General features: G+C 35.6%; 4 protein-coding genes across 5 annotated transcripts in view; 2 read left to right on the top strand and 2 right to left on the bottom strand.

The window, feature by feature from the left end:
* Positions 1-20,674, bottom strand: part of LOC125813917 (calmodulin) — a 103,303-nt gene that overhangs the window by 38,923 nt on the left and 43,706 nt on the right. The gene's annotated exons all lie outside the window — the stretch shown is intronic.
* On the top strand, positions 3,220-8,587 carry LOC125813915 (uncharacterized). The gene is made up of 4 exons (XM_049493391.1): positions 3,220-3,579; positions 4,277-4,422; positions 7,978-8,096; positions 8,178-8,587. The coding sequence occupies exons 1-4, from the start codon at positions 3,365-3,367 to the stop codon at positions 8,277-8,279; spliced, it is 582 nt and encodes a 193-aa protein (XP_049349348.1). The 5' UTR covers positions 3,220-3,364; the 3' UTR covers positions 8,280-8,587.
* Positions 9,755-16,426, top strand: LOC125813902 (extra-large guanine nucleotide-binding protein 3-like). Of its 2 annotated transcripts, none has more exons than XM_049493378.1 (8): positions 9,755-10,931; positions 11,015-11,152; positions 11,973-12,077; positions 12,190-12,375; positions 12,954-13,131; positions 13,866-14,101; positions 15,255-15,424; positions 15,523-16,426. In XM_049493378.1, exons 1-8 carry the CDS (start codon positions 9,972-9,974, stop codon positions 16,076-16,078), a joined length of 2,529 nt encoding a protein of 842 aa, XP_049349335.1. In that variant the 5' UTR covers positions 9,755-9,971; the 3' UTR covers positions 16,079-16,426. The 2 variants fall into 2 exon arrangements, with proteins under 2 accessions (XP_049349335.1, XP_049349334.1); XM_049493377.1 differs by having other exon boundaries at positions 13,848-14,101.
* Positions 17,096-20,664, bottom strand: LOC125813918 (uncharacterized). Its single transcript, XM_049493394.1, has 4 exons — positions 20,394-20,664; positions 20,236-20,318; positions 17,512-17,567; positions 17,096-17,421 (listed from the first exon to the last, which is right to left on the bottom strand). The coding sequence occupies exons 1-4, from the start codon at positions 20,563-20,565 to the stop codon at positions 17,343-17,345; spliced, it is 390 nt and encodes a 129-aa protein (XP_049349351.1). The 5' UTR covers positions 20,566-20,664; the 3' UTR covers positions 17,096-17,342.

Raw genomic sequence — 20,674 nt, 5'->3', positions numbered from 1 at the left:
TTTCATTATCTTAAGTTCATCTCTTTGTCATTTTTCTCACTAACTAATGGTTAATAAACTGCGACTTGGCCTAATTTAAATGAGAGGTTTTTTTCTTCCTTTTTTTTTAATAATTTGAATGTGCGTGGCACCTGCAATGGTTGTTAAATTATTTAAAACTAATTTATATTTTCAATTATTTTTTCTGGTTTTCAACTTTAGGACAGAAAGAAGCAAAAGGAGAATTTGGTAATTGACTAATTAAGGGGGTTGGTAGATCTTTTGTATTAGTGGATAGGCATTGGGCTTTGTCTTCTTGAGATCTCTGAGCCGGCCTCGTCTGAAAGTGATGTTGATGGATCACAATTGTGGTAGCCATGAAATATGAAAATATGGCTGATGACGTGTTTCATTTCTAGTGGAACACCTCTTTTGTGGCTTCATTCATTTTCACCAAACATCAAAAAAATCTATTGGAATAGAGTTTTTGGTTTTATTTGGAATATTAATAACTAAATAGTGAATCTAATTAATGAAGAGAAGTTAATTTAAGTGGTGGTGATTTGAGATGTTTGGAACATTGCTTTTGAGGCTTTTCTTTTCACACCCGGTGTCCGGAGCCCATATTTGAGTTTCGACTGAATTCGGATCATGCTTTGGAGGGCCATTCGGGGGTGGCGCTCTCAACACGATGTTCTTCATACCTGTGGCTCGAGAACCCGAGACCTCTGATTAAGGGTAAAGCACTCCATCAGTGCATCACAACCCATGTTGGTTACTTTTTGAGTCTTTACAAGTATACTAACATCCATGGCCGATTCAACAAGATTGAGAGTCTAAAGTAAAACTTGAGAGAGGGGCCCTAATATTTTATTTTTTCATCATATATATTTTTATTTAAAATTCACTTTTCTAGCTTTTTAGATGCGAAGTCATTAGTTATTATTTCATAATCGATTTATTTTAGTAATTTATTTCCAATTGATAATATTGCTAATCCATCCAATCTCTCTTGAGATATTGTTGATCTTGAATAAAAGTTAATCAACTTTAGTTTTAAAAAACTTCTCTCTTAATACTTTTAATTCAAAAAATAAATATAAACCATTAATATTAGAATATTATGTGTTAAAGAAAGTTCAAGGTTAAGACAATGTTTTTTTAAAAAAATTCTCATTATCTAGTGATCTCAATTTACCACTAAATAAGAAACCAAAAATATTTTCATATTCTTCAATTGGTTCAAATCTATTTTGAAATATATATCAATTCTAATTTCAAGGGACTTTGTGATTTCGTTATCAATATTTTCATGAAATTGTTTCTTATGAAATTCAGGTTCTATATTCATCTCATATGCAATTTCCTTAGTAGAAATCATAGCATTCATAGTACATATAATTTTTTTTAAAAAATAACATTTATAAGTAATTTCTTTTTTTAAAAAAGAATGAGGACCCCCGAAATATGAGGCCCCAAGCGATGACTTTAGTGACCTAGGGGTTAAGACGGCTCTGCTAACATCATATATAGGATTAGGGCATTCTAGTAAATTAAGTTTAACAGATACCTTTTAAAAAAAATATTGTGTGGGTAATGGACAAATTAAGAATTTTATAGGAAGTGTACAAATAGGTAAATACATCACCAATCAAGCTATATTTAGTATTTACGAGAATTAGTCTAGACAGGGTAAGTATTTAATTGATCAAGAATTGACTTTCACTTCAGTCCACGACTAGAAAGGTGGATTTAATAACAAGACAATAAACAACAAAATTCGTCGCTAATCCAATTTAGCGATAAATTAACAATATATTTATATTAACTGCGAGCAAAATAACAACAAATTAGCAATAAAAGTTATTGCTAATTTCAATTTTTTTTAGTAATAGTATGAACTGTCTCCTAATATGCCATTGGAGGCCTATTTCCTTTAATCTCTTTGCCACATATATACACTATTGTGATAATCACCTTTGAGTCCTTTTCATTCCAAATATGATAGATATTCGGTACATACATCCAGATTCCAGCACAATTTTTTTAGGGAAAATTGTATATAATAGCAAATTATTAATTCAAATTAAATGCTATAAATATAGTTTGATTTAATTGTACTTCATAGCAAACTGTTGCTATTTCACCTCTCTCCTGATGAATCTTGCTCGCCACTCTCGTTCTCTCCCTCGCCTCTCTTGTTGTTTTATACAAACGCAAGTGTATAAAGTGCGTTTGTGTTTGTATAAAGCGAGAGAAAATTGTATATATACATATATTTTCGTTCCCCTCTCTCCCCTCTCCCAGATCTCGCTCGTCACTTTCCCAGATCTCGCTCGTCACTCTCCCAGATCTCGCTCTCTCACTTTATACAAAAAACGCAAATTGTATAAAATGTGTTTGTGTTTGTATAAAGCGAGAGAAAATTGTATATATACATATATTTTCGTTCCTCTCTCTCCCCTCTCCCAGATCTCACTCGCCACTCTCCCAGATTTCGCTCTCTCACTCACCTCTCTCACTTTATACAAAAATGCAAATGTATAAAATGCGTGAAAATTGTATATGTACATATATTTTTGTTCCCCTCTCTCATCTCTCCCAGATCTCGCTTGCCACTCTCCCAGATTTCGCTCGCTCACTCGCCTCTCTCACTTTATATTTTTGTATATGTATACCAAAGCAGATTATACAACTGCTTTCTTTTGTATATGTATAGCGAAATATACATATTTATGTTTGCTATGAAGCGCAATTATGCAAATTTTGTTGTAGCATACAAATATAAATTTTGTATTTGCTATATGTGAAAGTTGCTCTCTTTTTTATGAGCGATCCATTTCTATAGGTTCTATTTGAAATCCATTGCAATTTATCCTCGTAGCTTCTAATATGTCTAGATCCTCTCTTTCATGTCAAGAATGAACTTTATATCCCGATAAAATAGTTATACTCTAATTTTTTTTTTGAATAATTTCATTGAATCTGTATACACAATATATAATTAATTATTATATTTGATGTTTATAAAACTATATTACTTATGTAGTGCAATTATAAAATTATATTTTGTTAAATTATGAACTAGCAATATAAATTTAACCTATCCCATACAATTAAGTGGTTGAAGGATTAAATAATTATGTTAAATTTGTGATATTCACAAGAATAATGATTAAAAGTAAGTATATAATTTAACTAATTAGCTGGCGAAGAAATGTGCTTATTGTTTCACTCACCAAAAACACCTCCACTCCTTCTACTAAAATCTCTGCTCAAGCACAGCTCTCCTCGTCTACAGGACGCCGGCGCAAATTCCAGAACGTGTAGCTATCGGCGAATTCGTTTCATCTGGAATACAAGAGTAGCACTGCCGGAATCAGTTATGAAGCTCCGGTATGCAATGGTGTGCTCGTCTAACCAGAATCGGAGCATGGAGTCACATTTTCTACTGAAAAGGGAGGGCTTTGATGTGGCCTCATATGGCACTGGGCAACATGTGAAGCTTCCTGGTCCTTCTATTAGAGAACCCAATGTTTACGACTTCGGTACTCCGTATAAGCAGATGTTCGATGACCTCCGCCGCAAAGACGTCGAGCTGTGAGCCAAAATTGCATTTATGCCTTTTCTAATTATCGTCTCCTTTTGCTAATTCCTTGAACTCTCTGTGATTAAAATTTCGTGTATCCCCCAATTCAGTTACCATTAAATAACCCTAGTATGTGTAGTGTCTGTTATTTGCGCTGCACGAAGCGAAGTTAAGGTTTTTCCATCTGCTAGGATTTGGATGATCTTCTTGAAGGTTTTGGGGTCCTAATTTCCTGTTCTAGTTTCCTTACCTTAATGGACAATTAGCATAATAAAATCGGAGGAGTTAATATAAGGGTATTCATATTAGTATAAATTTTACTAGAACTTCTCGTTTCGTTAGACGCCAATGGAGGTTTCTTTTTAGGGAAAACGTGTCTATCATTATTTCAAATGAGACAGGGGGTCTGTAACAGGATTTCTATGTGTATTTGGAGTTGTTTTATTCTTGTGGATATATTTTAGCACTTATTTAGTTTTTGACTTTTGAATACGGGTAAAGTTGCATATTTTGGAATATGAAATCCTCAAATGTTCCATGCTATAATAATGTGGCGTGTTCCTTTTCAGGACAAGAGTCACAACTTCCACCGTGTTTCTATTCTTTGAAATGGCTGTTATACCTAGAATTGTTGGCAAATATTGCTTTATTTTCAGAATCCTCTTGTTTTAATTTAAATTAGGGTTGAGCCTCAGTTTCAATTTCCAGGTACAAACGAAATGGAATACTGCCTATGCTGAAAAGGAACTTGGGTGTAAAGCTTGCACCTCAACGTTGGCAGGATAATGCAGCTGATGGTCCCTTTGATGTCGTAATTACATTTGAAGAAAAAGTTTTTGATTTGGTGCTTGAAGGTTGGTAATACTCATTTTGCATTTATGTTTTGTTTGAAAATGATGGATCGAGAATTCTACTAAATGTGTCCGCTTAAGTGAGCTCTTTCTATCAGCTTGCTCAATGAAGCTGAGATTTTTTTTTCGCATTAGCAAGGTCAAGAAGAAGATTAATATTATGCCTTGGGTCAGACTTATTTTATTACATCTCTGACCTTCGTCATAGAAGAATGTGAACTTTTTTCTTTTTGATAATTAATGTAATATTTTATTAATGCTTGCATTGGGCCAATGCTACAAGTGATAAATACAAAATCTGCAATTCCCCCAATTCAAAGAGCGTGAACTTTACTTGACTTCTTACCTTTATATAGCATCGCATTTTGAAACTAGCTGGTAGATAGCAATGGAGCATCTGAGGAATAATTCTTAATGCTCAGAACAACCTTTGAATAGACACTTACAGTATGAGGCAAAGCTGTCAAATGATATCCCTGCAATTGCAAGGACTTGGATAGTTGTAAATTTGGGGTGAGGAAAATTTCAAATGGTTATCTTTTGCAGAGGTATTCCTGGCTTGCTTTTGGCAGGAAAAAAAAGAGTAGCAGCCTAAGACACTAGTTTACTATCTATTTCTGAGTAAAACCTCGATATAGAATAATGATGGTGGTAGGAGAGTAAGGAAAGTAGTTGGAGATGCAAGAGAGTTCAGGGGCCAGGGTCTCCCTGGGAAATTCTGTGTAATTTAATCTCAAGGAGTTGCTATATGAAGTGATTTTGCCAATGGTAGATGCAGTACTCTTACTATGTTTGCTTATCTTGGAAAAGTTTGTGCTTCGTCCCAAATAATTTATAGTGCTTGACCAGGAAAGATGTAAGATAGGATGTGTTACAAATTCTTACTTCACTATGCATAGTTGGAATACTTCATTTCTAGAGTTTCTTAATGTTGGATAGTCTGTGATTAGATGAGAAATTACAGTGTTATTATCTTGGCATCCTTCTTCCTTTTTTTTTCTCTTTTGTGTGTTTCTTTTTTCTTCTTCTCCTGGTCATTATGTGGCGTAGCTAGTAAAACTTATCCTAGGAGATGCTATATTTTCTCTTAAAAATATTGATGGATGTTTATAACAAGAGAAAAAAGGGTTCCATGTGATATTCATGGACCTAGAGAAAGCATATGATGAAGTGTCAAGAAAGATCTTTTGATAGGTGCATGAGAAGAAATCATTACTTCTATAAATGCCTTAAAATAATATATGCAAGAGAATAGTTACAAGTGTGAGAAGAATAGAGAGAGATACAGAGGAGTTTCTAATAATGGTGGGTTACACTAGAGACCTACCTTGAATTCAGTACTTGCTGACCATAACTATAGATGTGCTAACCAATAGGCAATAAAATATCAAATGAGGTTCTATCATCCATGGTTCATGGTGTTTGCAGATGATATTGTGTTAACTGACAAAACTAGTGAGCGTGTCAATAGTAAGTTTGAAGAGTGGAGAAGTCTTCTAGAGAAAGGTTTAGGATAATTAGAAATAAGATTGAATATACTAACAACAAGTTTAGCTCTCATCAGGTCTATATCCAAAAAAAAAAGTTAAGATTTTATAAAGAGAGTGAAGGTAAAATGAGATTAGATGGGATTGTGGTGTCTAAATGCCGGTGTTTCAAATAGCTAGGTTAAGTCTTCCAAGAGAATGAGTAACAGATGAAAATTAACACACAGAATGGCTGGAACATAGAAGTTCTGTGGTAGAGCAATGCAATAAGTAGTTCACCAGCAAAGAGAAAGAGCGGTTGCGAGACCAATATTATTAAAAGAACAGGCGTGAGGCTATGCTCTCATTTGTCTCACAATAGTATTCCAATGAAATATGTCAAATAAAAAGCAATAGAGTGATATAAAAGACTCATATTGCCAACTCCCGGCTAGTTTTGGATTGAGAATAGTTGATTGACTGATGATGAAATGAGCCTATGTTCTGTTGTACTGTTCCAGGATCTATGGTACTGTTTCTGCTTAAATTTTATTAAATGAATCAAATGTTCCACACTACCTAAGTGCTTGAGCTGATTTTCATTCTATACTTCTAAACGGCATTTTTATTCTCTATGTCCTAAAATTGAATATAGGCCTAACCCATCGGTGGCCCCCTAAAGTTGGCACGATGTTTCACTTAGGCACCGTAACTAAGAGATGTTCATTATAGACACCTCATGTAGAATCTCACTGTATCATTTTAACACTTTTTGCTTACATGGCATAATGAGTGTGATACACTCATTGATAGGCACGTGAAAGTGTAATTTAGTTAATTTTTAATTATTTTTTTCATCTTCTTTTCCATTTTCAGCCATCATTTTGACAAGTTAAATTTCATCAATTTGTGAATGAAGTTTTTTCAACAAAAATGATGGAAAATATTTTTAAAATTTAAGAATAAACCCATTCATAAGATTCTTTCATGGAAGAATTTAATATTCCCGGCAAAGTGAATTTAAGAAGATTGATAAAAGCTTATTTCGATAATTTGCGGGGTGCGAATTCAATGAAGCGCATCATGCATATGCGGGGGTGGGGGGGTGGGGATTTCTGCAAAAAAGGATAGAGATTTGGAGAAAGCAAAGCGGGGGGAGCCAGGGGGTATTTTGCAGGCCCCAAAAAAGAAATTCAAATCAGCAGGGGGGTTTTTTGTTTGGGGGTTTTGGGGAAAGACAATCGGGGGTTGGGAGGAAGTTTATTTTGAGAAGGTGATCGGGGGGCTTTAGAGAAGACGGTCAGGGGTGGGGCTTCTTTTAGTTTGCTTAAATTTTATTTTATTTGGGGAAAAATATTATGTGTCATTAATTCATTGGTCAGTTTCTATTTTTACTTAATATTAATTATTTAAAAATTATTTTTGACACAAATGACAAATGTCATTGTTTAATTTGTCACTTTACACTTCATTCGCGAGTGTAATCCACACATTATATTTTTTTTGCTGATATTAAAAAAGGTGTCAAAATGACACAACGGGATCTTACCTGAGGTGTCTAAAATAAACATCGTCCAGTTAAGGTGTCTAAGTGAAACATTATGCCAACTTTAAGAGGCTACCGATGGGTTAGGCCTTGAATATAAGATCTCATTTCTCCTCGTTTGTGATATTTCTCTTTGTCATTCGGAGCTAGTTGGCAAATTTGGTTGTTCTCGTGACACATCTTGCTGAATCATGGTATAGCAAAATGTCTGTCTGTCTTAAAAAAAACAAGATCTTCATAGAGATTCTTGTACCAAATCCATCCAATATATTCCTTGAGAGTTTCCTAGAATTGTTCTCATTCTGTTTTGTGGTACACCCATCTTGTAATTCTATGATAGTGAAAAGCTGTCTACATTGGCAAGAGCTCCTATAATCATGGATTCCATGAGTTATCTCACTTGAAGTTAAAAGTTTGAACATCATGCATTCTACTGCCGAATAATTTGAAAATTGGTCTGCTTACATTTTTGATGAGTGTTTCTTTTTCATGCATTTGTGGATATCAAGCATAATTGTTTTAACCATATATGGTTTGATAATGCAGATCTTCATAACCGAAACCAACATCTCTTGAAGCCGGTTCTTGTTATCAATTTAGAAGTAAAAGATAACCACGAGGAGGCAGCAATTGGAGGTCGTCTTGCTTTGATTTTGTGTCAAGAAGTATGTGGTTTGTGGATCTTCAAATTATCACAAAATTAATTTTGCTTTGTCCCTCACTAATAGTATAAGTTTTCACTGCAGCTTGATGCGACTGAAAATTGGGAGGATACAATTGACGATATCATCAATAATTTTGAGAAACAGCACAGACGGAAGCTCCTGTACAGTATCTCCTTCTACTGAAAGGATATCTTAGAGTATTAATGGAACCATCAGTTTGTTCGGTATTCAATTTGTCTGCTGGTATGCTGGGAACGCTTCAATTTTTTTTTAGTATAACCTTCCCAGTTAATAGTTATGGCAAGTAACGAGAAGATTGCTTCAAAAGCCTTTGCTGGCTCGGATTATTTTTGCAGTGCTCCTGCTTCTTCGTTCTCATAAAGCATAGCAAAGTTAATGTAACTTAATATCGTTTTACTCGTAATTCTGTTTTAACTTTAAGACAGTAACATCTTGGATTGTAGAGGAAATTAACAAGACCACCACTTAAACTCATGCGTTGTCCCAACTGGTGTTAATTTCAATCACTTGTTATAATTTGTGCCCAAACTGACTTTGTTACGAGCTATAGGTCCGTTTGATTTGTGTAGTAGGGCCGATATGATCCGAGTCGCAACATTTTGCAAGGTTCCAGTGTCGAATACATAAGGTTTAAGGAGTGGTGTCGTCTTCTGCCATTTTTTCTTATTATTACCAGAACTGATATCCTGTTGCATGATTAAACAATTGTTAGATCCACCTATAATATTCAAGAACTTGTCCTCATTTATAATGCAGACAGGGGCGGAGATATGGTGTCTCCAAGCTGTCCAACTGAACACCTACTCTCTCTCTCTCTCTCTATATATATATATATAGGTAAAGTTTTATTTTATATTTGTATTGGATGTAGTTCAACTCTTGACGAACATTTTAATATGAATGTCCAATATCTTGCTGGTAAATGGTTTCAAATTGGTGTTGGACGTTCCACATTCAATTCATTTCTTTTATGTTAGTTTTTAATTATAGCCCAGGAAATTATTATGGCCTGCTAGAAGTTAATAATTTTCCCAATAAGAAATGCGTAACTTCAACGTAAATGTCGAGTAGCTTGGTGGTAAATGATTTCAAATTAGGGTTGGATGTCCCAACTTTTGTTCATTCCTTTTATGTTAGTTTTGAATTATAAACTTGTTAATTTTATTTAAAATATTCTTATATTTAATTAAATATTGCTTAGTTTGATTGTTATTTTTTGGTACTTAATATTATCAATTTTTTAAAAATATTTGCTATCTTTGACACCCTTTTTGAAATTTTTGCAAACAAGGGTCTTGAAAGTAAATGAAGACAAACTTTGGTAGTTTTTAGTGGAAATCCCCTCTATTCTCAAATTGGGTTTGTAAATGAGAGAGGAAAGGAAAGTTTGTGGACGAATAAGCAACCGATCGAGTCTACGACATATCATTTTCATAATCAAAGACAGTATATACTGTTAATAATTCATACACAAGGACACCAACTATACATAATTTGATAGATAATATTTTTATTTAAAGTGTAACTTTTCAAAACTAATTTAGATTAGTCGGTGTTCAGTTGGCAAACTATAAAAAGACGGTGTTAATTAGAAGAGTCTTTACTGTTTTTACTAGTGACGCGCAGAGAGGTTTTAGTAACTTTAATATTGCTTTTAATTTTCAAAACAAACGCCCACCTGGCCACCGTCCTTTGTTTCTTCCTTTCCCAGTTCATCCCTTTTCTCCCTCTTAATTGTTCATTTTCAGTTACGTGCACCCTAAATCAAACCTAACCAATTTTGCCAAACCAAATATGTCGCCATGTCCATTTCATACTCTTCAAATTCCTTCTTCTACCTACTGAATTCCCCACATGACCGAGCCATTCGCTGACTCCGATTCCGACGCCTGGCAAGATCTTCTCCGGAGAATGTTGCCGGCAGGAGCTCCGTTGCCGGACGATGAACAACTCGACTACTCCATCGCCGTTGAGTATAAAGGTCCTCCGTTGGATTTTCCTGTTCCTGTAGTTGATCCACTCTCTTCCCAAACTACCCTCCAAAAACCTCCCAAATACCGTAAGGTACCGTCTGTTCATTCTAAGTTTGCTCTGCACATGACGAAAAACAGTAGCGGAAGTGGAAGTTCGAGTTCGGCTTCAAGGCTACGCAACAATTCCAGCTCGGAATTCGAAAGTAAAATCCCGACGGATCAGTCTCTTTCGGACTTGAACAATAGTGGTAATGTTCTGACTTCTGATATTGATGAAAATGTTGAGAATGAATATGAACATGATGATGATCAATATAATAGCGTTGCTAGAAATGAGTATAATTCACCGCGGTCTGATTATGTTGATGGTAAATCATTGCCGGTAGGGGAGAAAGATGGGAAAAATGATAGTCTAGGGGATAAGGTTAGGGTTCGGGTCTGTAGTAGGTGTGGGAAGAAGAGTAGGTTAAGGGAGAGAGAGTTTTGCATTGTGTGTGGGGCTAGGTACTGTAGAAACTGTTTGCTTAAGGCTATGGGCTCAATGCCAGAGGGTAGGAAATGTGTGGGATGCATAGGAGAGACTATAGATGAGGCTAACAGAGAGAAATTGGGTAAGTGTTCGCGTTTGCTGGCGAAAGTCTGCAGTCCATTGGAAGTCAAGCAGATAATGAAGGCTGAGAGTGAGTGCTTGGCGAACCAAATTCAACCTGAGCAGGTGTGGGTCAATGGAAGGCCATTGCGGGAGGAAGAATTGGTAGAGTTGCTTGGATGTGCAATGTCACCACAGAATTTGAGACCTGGAAAGTATTGGTATGACAAGGATTCAGGGCTTTGGGGAAAGGTGAGTACTGAGCAGTTTTTATTGTCCTTTTGTGAATTTGCGGAATCTGTTGGTATTTCATTTTACATGTTTTCTTATTGTAGGAGGGAGAGAAGCCAGATAGGATAATAAGTTCAAAACTGAATGTGGGTGGTAAGCTTCAGATTGATGCTAGTAAAGGAAACACAAAAGTATTCATCAATGGCCGGGAGATTACAAAGGTTGAGTTCAGGGTTCTGAAGGTAAAGTAAATTGGATTATTGGATTATTCAGAATTTTCTGATGCATGTGTGCATGTGATTATATTCAGTCCTATTTAAGTGTATGTTAAGAAATACTCTCAGAATCCATTGCCCATTGGATCATTCTATCATGGCTTTCATGTTTTTAGCTTTAGTCGATTTTCCTTGTTGATTAGAGATTCTGAAATTAATCTGGATGACAGCATTTTCGTATATAAAAAAAAGAGATTCTGAAATTGAGTGTTCAACGGATATTATTGTTGTTCCTATAGTTTGTAGAAGTTTCTAAATTTATTTAAGTTATCACTTTATTTTTTTAGGAGTGAAGCTTGACATATGATTATTAGAATCATATTTTGCTGGTCACCGCTTGATCATTCTGACGCATGTAAGATTCTATTGGTGTATTGCGCAGAAGAATTATGTGCTTTCTTGAAGAGTGTTGTTGTTGAAGGAAGGTTTAAGACTGTGTCATGTAATGGACTGACATGAAACATGAAAGCTGCAAGCCTGTAACTTTAAGTGATGCAGTTGAAGTAGCATCTTTTTAGTTGTCGCAGAAAGGGAGAGAGGCTGGAAGAGCTTGAACCCATTTTAGCCTTGCCCTCCCACTTAAGTAATGATATACTAATTAATTTTTCTCAAACAAATATTTTCCTATATAGCGCCCCTGAATTAGAGGTTTCGAGATGTTCAATACTGGATTCCTGGGTTCACATTGCATTCTGGAAATCAATTGAGATAAAATTATAGAGATGATGATGTCTTATAAGAATGGAAAACCTTTCTATCTGTGCTGAAATCTTTCCTCTTTTATCAGTTAGCCAAGGTTCAGTGTCAACGAGGTACTCACTTTTGGGTATACGAGGATGGATCCTACGAGGAAGAAGGTCAAAATAACATTAGAGGAAACATATGGGGAAAGGTTCTCTCGTTATCCTTCTAAGTAAAATTCTTCAATTGAGTGCAGTTATGATCTTTTAAAATACTTTATGTTTACATTTTAATTAGTTACAGCTATACTTTTTGTTAGGCAGGCATCTACTCGTTTCATTTGTTCACTGTTTTCATTGCCTGTTCCACCTGCAAATATTCATGGGCCAAAAGAAGATGCAACTGCCTTTTCAGGTGGGTCTATACCTGAGTATTTGGAGCATGGTAGAGTACAGAAACTTTTGTTGTTTGGGTTGGAAGGATCCGGGACAAGCACCATTTTTAAGCAGGTCTGCATACGTAATTATATATCTTCAATTATTAACATAAGTTTGTAGGAAATTCCTTCATAATAAGAAGCTTGCAGTTTTCTATGATGCTCTTTAACAGAAGATTCATTATTCTTGTTCCTTCTTTTTGAAGGAAAATTAGTACTACTACTTCTTGATCATATTACAAGTTACAATTTGGTAATTGCATTATCTTCATTCATGTCATTAAGTTTTTGAGACTAAAAATTTGTTGAATATACACACTAACCGACTCTTTTCCTTTCAATCCGAAATTCAAACTAAAAGCGCCTTACTTCTTACTTGGTAAATTGCACTCTAATTGACTTTTTTTGAGTTATCTTTTCAACGGTTCATATCTTGGTGGATCATCTGGAGTACTAACTAGGGAACATTTTCACTCTAGTGGAACACAGACCAATTTTAATGGTTTATATTAAGTTGCTTCTATCATTTTCCTGCATAACTGACATGTTCGAACCTGGAAACTGCCTATTTGTTACTGTTACAAAACCTTATATTTTTTTCCATGGTGATTTCTTAATCTATTATATCCTCCACTTCTTTCAATACAACAGGTGAAGTTTATGTCTAAAAGCAAATTCACAGTTGATGAGGTACAAAATATCAAGCTTACCATTCAAAGAAACATCTATAGATACCTTAGTGTCTTGCTCGAGGGGCGAGAGCACTTTGAGGAGGAGGCATTGATGGATAAGGGAACTTCTGATTCGGAGAGAGAAAATCTTTCACCAGGTATTCTAAACACTCCTTGATTGTTGAACCTCACCCAACTTGAGTTGAACCCATGCTGGATTCTTGTAATCCTAGTTTATTTTTTAAATTGACAAAAATAAAGGTCTGCAAAGCGTAGCTACTTTTGATAAATAAGGAAGCAAATTGGTAAATGCATTGTGTTAGAAATGACAAGTAGAAGAAGGGCACATGCAGATATATTTTTTTCCTACTACTACAGGTGCATGCTTTTTACAAGAAAAATTAGGTTTGCTTTTTTTCTGATTTGACTGTGTAGTATACACGTGGGGAAGACTGGGTTTGAGGTCTGGTTCTGTATATTTTCATCCTTGTTATGTTCTTAAAGGATGGAATATGACCCTTATTTAATGTCAAAGTTGGCTTGTCATGGGTTAACCAATGGATCCTAGGTGGTTGTGTTTCACAATCTTCAAAGGGCTAGTTAAGTAGCATATTCCTTAAGCAAAGCATTAAATGAATTGTCCTACTCTATTTCCAACTTAGGTTGTCTAATGTTTTGGGGAAACATTACTTTAAAGTATACACAGTTTCACTGACCCCTTATATACATATATATAGAATACTCACATGTGTGTATACATATCTGTCTGTGTTGAGTGAGCTGTTTGTAAGCTCAACGACATCCTCTCCTTGATGGCTATATATATCACGTGGGCAATATCTTAATATTTTACTGTTGGGTGGATACTGTAAAGTTAATTCTGGTGAAACAGGAACTGATGGGAGCAGGCGCTGCATATACTCAATCAATCAAAGAGTAAAACATTTTTCTGATTGGTTACTGGAAATCATAGCTATGGGAGATTTGGATGCTTTCTTTCCTGCTGCTACACGTGAATATGCACCAGTTGTAGATGAGATCTGGAGAGACCCTGCCATCCAGGAAACATACAAGAGAAGGGGTGAACTGCATTTTCTTCCTGATACTGCTAACTATTTCCTGGATCAGGTATACCTTGTTTATACTATGATTTAACTTTGTGTTTCTGTAAATGGAATCTGCAACTACTGAATAACATTTGGTTTGGGGGTGGCAATTTAGGACACGATACTTGACGTGGACATGGAGTAAGGTCTTAAGTATATGTTTAATGCATTTGGATGAAAATGAGTAAACATTTTAAAAATATTTGTAAGTATGTAAAGAAATACACATTCGAATATATGATGTAAATGAATCATTTGGTAGTTTGTGCTAAATCAAGTTACAAAGATAAATCAAGAAATCAATATATGATACACAATGCCTGGGTTGATGTTTTTATTACTTGATTTTATTTTGACAAATGGAAGCTGATATTGCATGGTTTTCGACTATTAATAGCATCAGGAATTTACCTAATTTTTAAAAATTTATTATTTACTTACCAAACAAAATTGACATTTTTTATAGCTTTCACTATTATTTATAATGTCAAGTTCGAAACCCCTTGCCAGCAAAAGCAAGGGGTTTGTCTTCTGGATCGAGCTCGTCGCACTGGGCTTGCCTAGTGCGGGTTACCTCTCCTATGTGGTTTGCGAGCTATTGCATAGGAGCGGGGTTTTACCCTGTGCGCACCCAAAGGGTAGTGGCTACGGGTTTCCCTTGTCATCAAACAAAAAAAAGTTAGGGTGACCCTTCACAAGAAGATCCAGATGTCACCATTTAATAATAAGGTTAATATTTCCTGAATTGATAGATCAATGCGTTTCCAGCAAAAACACTTCAGTAAACAGGTCATGTCAAGTTTATGGTTTTTACTGCCCATTGTGTAAGTCAAAAGATGTTGCTAACTTTGTTTAAGCATAAACACTGAATTACAGTGATAATGGGCTAAACAACTTCGAGTCATCATCAAAGAAAGTATTACATATCTATAAAGGCTACTTAGGTTTGAAATAATTGTTAAAGTTCATTTCTTTAGAGATTATCTTCCAATCTAATGTGCTTACAATATTCTCATTGTCAGTGCTATTGATATCTCAAGGGTTATGTAGATTTCTTCTTGGTTCTGTAATTGCTTGCTAGATGTTGCTAAACTTTTATATTCATCTTTGATAATGCTTTTCTTGAATTTTAGCTTTGTCTCTGCTAGTCCAATATGTCATCTTACTTCTGCCAGGCCCTCGAGATATCTAGTAATGAGTATGAACCTTCAGAAAGAGACATTTTATATGCTGAAGGGGTGACTCCTAGCAATGGGCTTGCTTCTCTTGAATTCTCATTTGATGATCACAGCCCCATGTCTGAGATCTACGGCGAGGACTTAGAAAGCCAACCTTCTTGGACCAAGTAACTCTTTTTGCATGGCTGATATTGGTGTGATAAAATTCGACTTGTACTCATCGCTCCTCAGTAACCATTTGCTTCTTCTGTTCGTCTTCCTTTAGGTATCAATTGATCCGTATCAGCTCCAAGGGAGTCCATGATAGTGGCAAATGGCTTGAAATGTTTGAAGATGTCAAAGTTGTAGTCTTTTGTGTGGCCTTGAGCGACTATGACCTGGAGTGGACCCGAGGTGATGGTACCTCAGAAAATAAAATGTTGGCAAGCAGAGATGTATTTGAGAGTTTAGTTAGACATAGTAGTTTCGAGGATGCTTCCTTCGTGCTGCTCCTAAATAAATATGATAGCTTTGAGGATAAAATCAACCAAGTTCCTTTGACAGTCTGTGATTGGTTTCATGACTTTAGACCTTTCAGACATCGACAAAATAATCAAGCCCTGGCAAATCAAGCATATTATTATGTTGCTGTTATGTTCAAACAGGTCTATGCTTCAATCACAGGCAAAAAACTTTTTGTCTGGCCAACCAGGGCACTTGAACGTACATCTGTCGATGAAACATTTAGGTATATACGGGAAGTTCTAATGTGGGAGGAAGAGAAGAAAAGGATGTATTGCATGGCCGATGATGATTCTTACTCCAGTACAGAAACCGACTAAAAGTGCAGCAAAAATGATCTTGGTCGCCATGTTGCAGGGGAAGAATGAGATATCAGTTTGCCACTTGGTTTTGTCATAATAATCTGCAGCCTTGTGCTTTTCTAGTGGCTCCACAACATCATTCAGAACTTCGACTTACTGGAAGGAAGGAGTATAGCATTTCTTTTAACGATTGAGACAATCAGTGATTTCATTTGAATAGATGTAGCAGATTTGATGAATTGAAATGGATTATGTGTTGATCCTTAGTTCCTCATAGCTTGTAAAAATGTAGAACAGGTTTTGGACTCTCTTTTCTTGTAAATGTCTCAGCTTTTTGAGTTATAAAATGAAGAGTGATTTTCCCTTTGTGTTGGTTTGTATAGAACAACGTTTGCCCGTTTTACAGTGTATCAATTACTTAGACTTATTTACAAGAATAGCAGTGATTTGTGAATATTACAATTATTTACTTGCACTTAAAAGAATGGCAGTGATTTGTGAATATTACAATTATAAAAGATTTTATAATGATATAGTAGTGCCCAGTGTGGGATCACAATAGATAATTATAATCCCGAGATTAATGCTGTAGCCAAAACGTCAATATATGTTGCAATCTATACCAAACTCCAGTGTTGATAAAAAGAAAGGAGAGCCTACTTTTTCTCTCTTCCATAACCAAAAAATTCTGAATACATCAAAAAGAACTATCGCTCTATGTTGATTTTTGCCATTTTTTCCCCAGATGTACACTATTGAAAAAGGAAACAAAAAATTTATACTAGTTATTTAAAAAATATAAATATTTATTTCACTGTAAATATGCTAGTATAAAGTCTTTTTTTTTTTTTTTTGAAGACAAGGGAAACCCGCATCCCTACCCTTTGGGTGTGCACAGGGTATAAAGTATCTTATACCTAGTAGTTCTTTCTAGATATAAGTAAGTGTTAAGTCGATGAGTTTTCTTGGTAACCTTGTAAAGTTGTTCTAGTCCCAACGTGGCATTACTGAATGTAATTATACAAGAAACCTGAGAAGATGAAAGTAGATAGTATAGAATGTATATAGGTGACTGGTAACGACCACTAACATGTTTTTCAAATAAAAAAGAACCACCTCGTGTAAGAGGAGCACACAAAAACCTAACAAAAGCATGTCATTAGATGGCAGTAGCAAAGCGAAACACAAGATTCATATCACATTACAAAGTACTAAGGGAACCGTTTGAGCTATGCTACAACTAGATCTCAAATACTAGTGGAAGTGCTGCAGCCTAAAAAACCTACTCGTCTTTGAGTCTCTTTTCCACCTCCTCAACGCTCTGAATCTCCTTGTAATACTTGCAGACACGATAGATACACCTATACACACATAAAAACACTTTGTAATGAACTGAAAAATAGATTGCTTTGCATCAAAATATAAGGTCCCAAGGGATTAAGCATATGTACCAGTAGAGAAGGCATGCTGCTACACACAGAATAGCATTTCTTTGAGCCTTGTAGATCTGCATATAATTAGGGAGACTGATGAGGTAATACAGCCAGAACGTAATGGTAGATGCATTTAGTTATCACTGAGCTGCTGTATCGTTTTGCATAAATAGGAAAGAGGCGAGGGGGGACCAGTGCAACTCATGCTTCATATGTGATGTCAGCACGTTCAAGTTATTGGTGAAGGGAATACTTGGAATAATGTCTCTCAGAACCAATGTATGAGAGCAATAAGGAAAACCTAAAATGTCATTCCATAGGTTGTGGTTTCTCATATTTCTACAACATAGCTAGTGTAATCCCACAAGTGGGTCTGGGGAGGATGGTGTGCACGTAGACCTTACCCCTACTTGTGAAGGTAGAGAGGTTGTTTCCGAAAGAATAAAGACCCTCGGCTCAAGTAAAGCATATCAAAGCAGGTTTGGAAAGGAAATACAGTAGTGAATGGTTTCTCATATATCTGAACTTGATATTTTTAAGGACCAGGAATCAGGGATCAGGTAGATTATATTGCTAAGACTGAACTCAATCTTTGGATTCAGATCCACTGAAGTAGATCGAAAGCATTTGATCCATGACTGCAGATAGATGAAATAAGAAGTGATGTTACAGTAATAAGTTTGCAAGCCTTTCATGCTAATAGCAGTCATCAAATGACCTGTTTCCCACCATGATGCCCAACCCAACTCCGTATATTAACACAAAACTTCTTTTTGCTCAATCAGTATATATTTTTTTCCAACTCAATGTGTATATAAACATTTAAATAAAAAAAGAGAGAGAAGCCACCCCTGAAACAACCATATAAATTCATCCTTGGACTGACCATTTAGTTAATGTTTGTGTATGCTTCTTCTCAACAATAAGAAAATAGATGAGTGGCAAAAAAGGTGAAAGGTAGCCCCCAAGGCCTAGCTCAAGTGGCAAAAGGTGGAGGATTTGTGGCTTAGGTCGCAAGTTCAAGCCCCACACCATGCAAAGTGAAGCTTGGTATTTAAGTGGAGAAGGGTAGAGGGGCGGCCCCATTATCCACCAAGTTTAGAAGGCTGTGATTGGTCCAAAGGGCGGGTCACAGACGGATTTCTCGGTTATCAAAAAAAAAAAAAAAGTGAAAGGTAAGTAGCACATTTATAAAAAGGCACAAAGTATTTCCTTATGGTGCAAACTCCCCCATTAAGAAGTAGAAAGGGCAAAAAGAAAAGGATAAAAGAAAAATGAAAAAAAATCCGTCCAAACAAAGTGTATTGACCTTTGAGTTAAGGTTTCATTCTGCCTAGATGCTTTAAAGGTTTCATTCTGCCTAGATGCATTTACACAGATATCAAATCGATGAAACAATTTCACCACTTCCCTTAATTGGAAAAGAACAACAACAAATTATGGTTTCTCCCCACGTTTCCCTCAATTTGCCAGCAGATTACTGAAATTTCTACTTTTCAAAGCAATGAAAATTGCTTTCCCCAATTGGCTCATATTTTCATCATCACTTGATCTTGCACGTGTTGCTCCTGTTTTTGTGTCACCGACTCACCGTAGTTTGACACTAGTACAACCCCTAATAAGTTCATGTGAAAACCATGAAGAAGACACCCCTTAGTTACTTTCCCTTTAATGCCACATATTACATAGATTAATGGTAGCTACCAAAAATCCAATTTTACTTATTATCTTAGTTTATCATATTGCCGCTCTTTTTACCAATTCAGACTATTCAGTGAGAAGTGTCAACGTGACGTATATTGGTATAGTAGAGTGGGATATGCGTTGTATTCGGTTGAAGTAGTTAGGATGTTTCAACTTCTACCAACCATGCAACGCTAAGTAGTAGTAGTCGATTCCAATTTGAAGAAGAGCATTTTTGATGAGTCAATATAGATAATAAATCCCTCCCTTGTTGTTTTCCTCTTTAAGTTTAAATCAGCAAGTATCCTCCAACCTAAAAAGGTATTTTCCCTTTACATGATGACCAGATAGTCAAATATCATGTATAATGTTCATTTTATTACTCATATCTTTATATCAATCTCCAACAATCTGCCCATTCCTCTTTATAATAAATCTAAGGTCCTTTGCAAATTAGACACCTAAAAAAAAACCAATGTCTGACTAACATATCCAAGTCCAGGAAACATAGTTATCAAGAAAATGTCAGCATGATTTTATATCTCTATCCGATTCTAGAAAGAGTGAAACTGGGCCGGGGTGGACGTAGCCTATAAGGTATCAATTCATGTAAACACATGTATTTGTATTAAGAAATCTATAAAAATTTACAAATATCAATTGTTATTATATATTAACTTGAGATTGTTATAAGAACCTATCAACTTCAAATCTTGGATCAAACTTGGCCTCGTGGACCACTCTATCGAAGAAAACTTAAGCACAAGGCTTGTAGAAAATGGTAAGGAGTGTAAAGCAACAAAACATTAATAAAAAAAAAGATGGAAGAGCTAGATAATTCCATGGTGTAATCCTTGAGGTTTCTTCAGTAACAATAAGAGTGCAAGGATCACATATTGAGAATACCTCAATTTCGAGGTCTCAAAATTAGAAAAACACAAATACAATCAACTCGTTAATCAGTACTAAAATACTAAGTATCTTCTAGACCTAATAATCACCAAGTTCAGTTTAATCAATATACAACCCTGTAAAATATAAACGATAGAGAAAATTTACCGATCTCTCGTAGCGGTCTCTCTCAGCAGCAGTGCAGATCTCACCGGTGCACATCAACCGATGCTCATTCTTCCAATATATATCTAATAAAAAACAAAACACAAAATTACACACAAATTGCAATAGATAGATAAAAGAAAAAGCGTATTAATTAGTACCAAGGAGCTGGAAACCGGCGAAGGGTATGATGAATAAAGAAGGCTGAAGAGTGAGTGAAATTAGGGAAACGAAACGAGATTTGATTGCTTTTGGAGATGGCAATGTCAGGAGAATTGCTATGGCCGCCTCTGCCGCTACAACATACGTCAGTATCATCCACTGTAACGCCATTTTCTCTGAATCTGTGTTGCTTCTGAAGACGATCTTCTTCTTATTATTATACAATTTTGGTGGTTTTGATTTCACACAAAACGATATTTCTTAATTGACAAGATTGAAG

The sequence above is a fragment of the Solanum verrucosum genome, unplaced genomic scaffold, assembly GCF_900185275.1.
Source record: "Solanum verrucosum unplaced genomic scaffold, falcon-dt-bn FXZP01000205.1, whole genome shotgun sequence".
Lineage (NCBI taxonomy): Eukaryota > Viridiplantae > Streptophyta > Magnoliopsida > Solanales > Solanaceae > Solanum > Solanum verrucosum.
The sequence above is the reverse complement of the archived record's forward strand: the minus strand, read 5'-3'. Positions and strand labels throughout refer to the sequence as shown.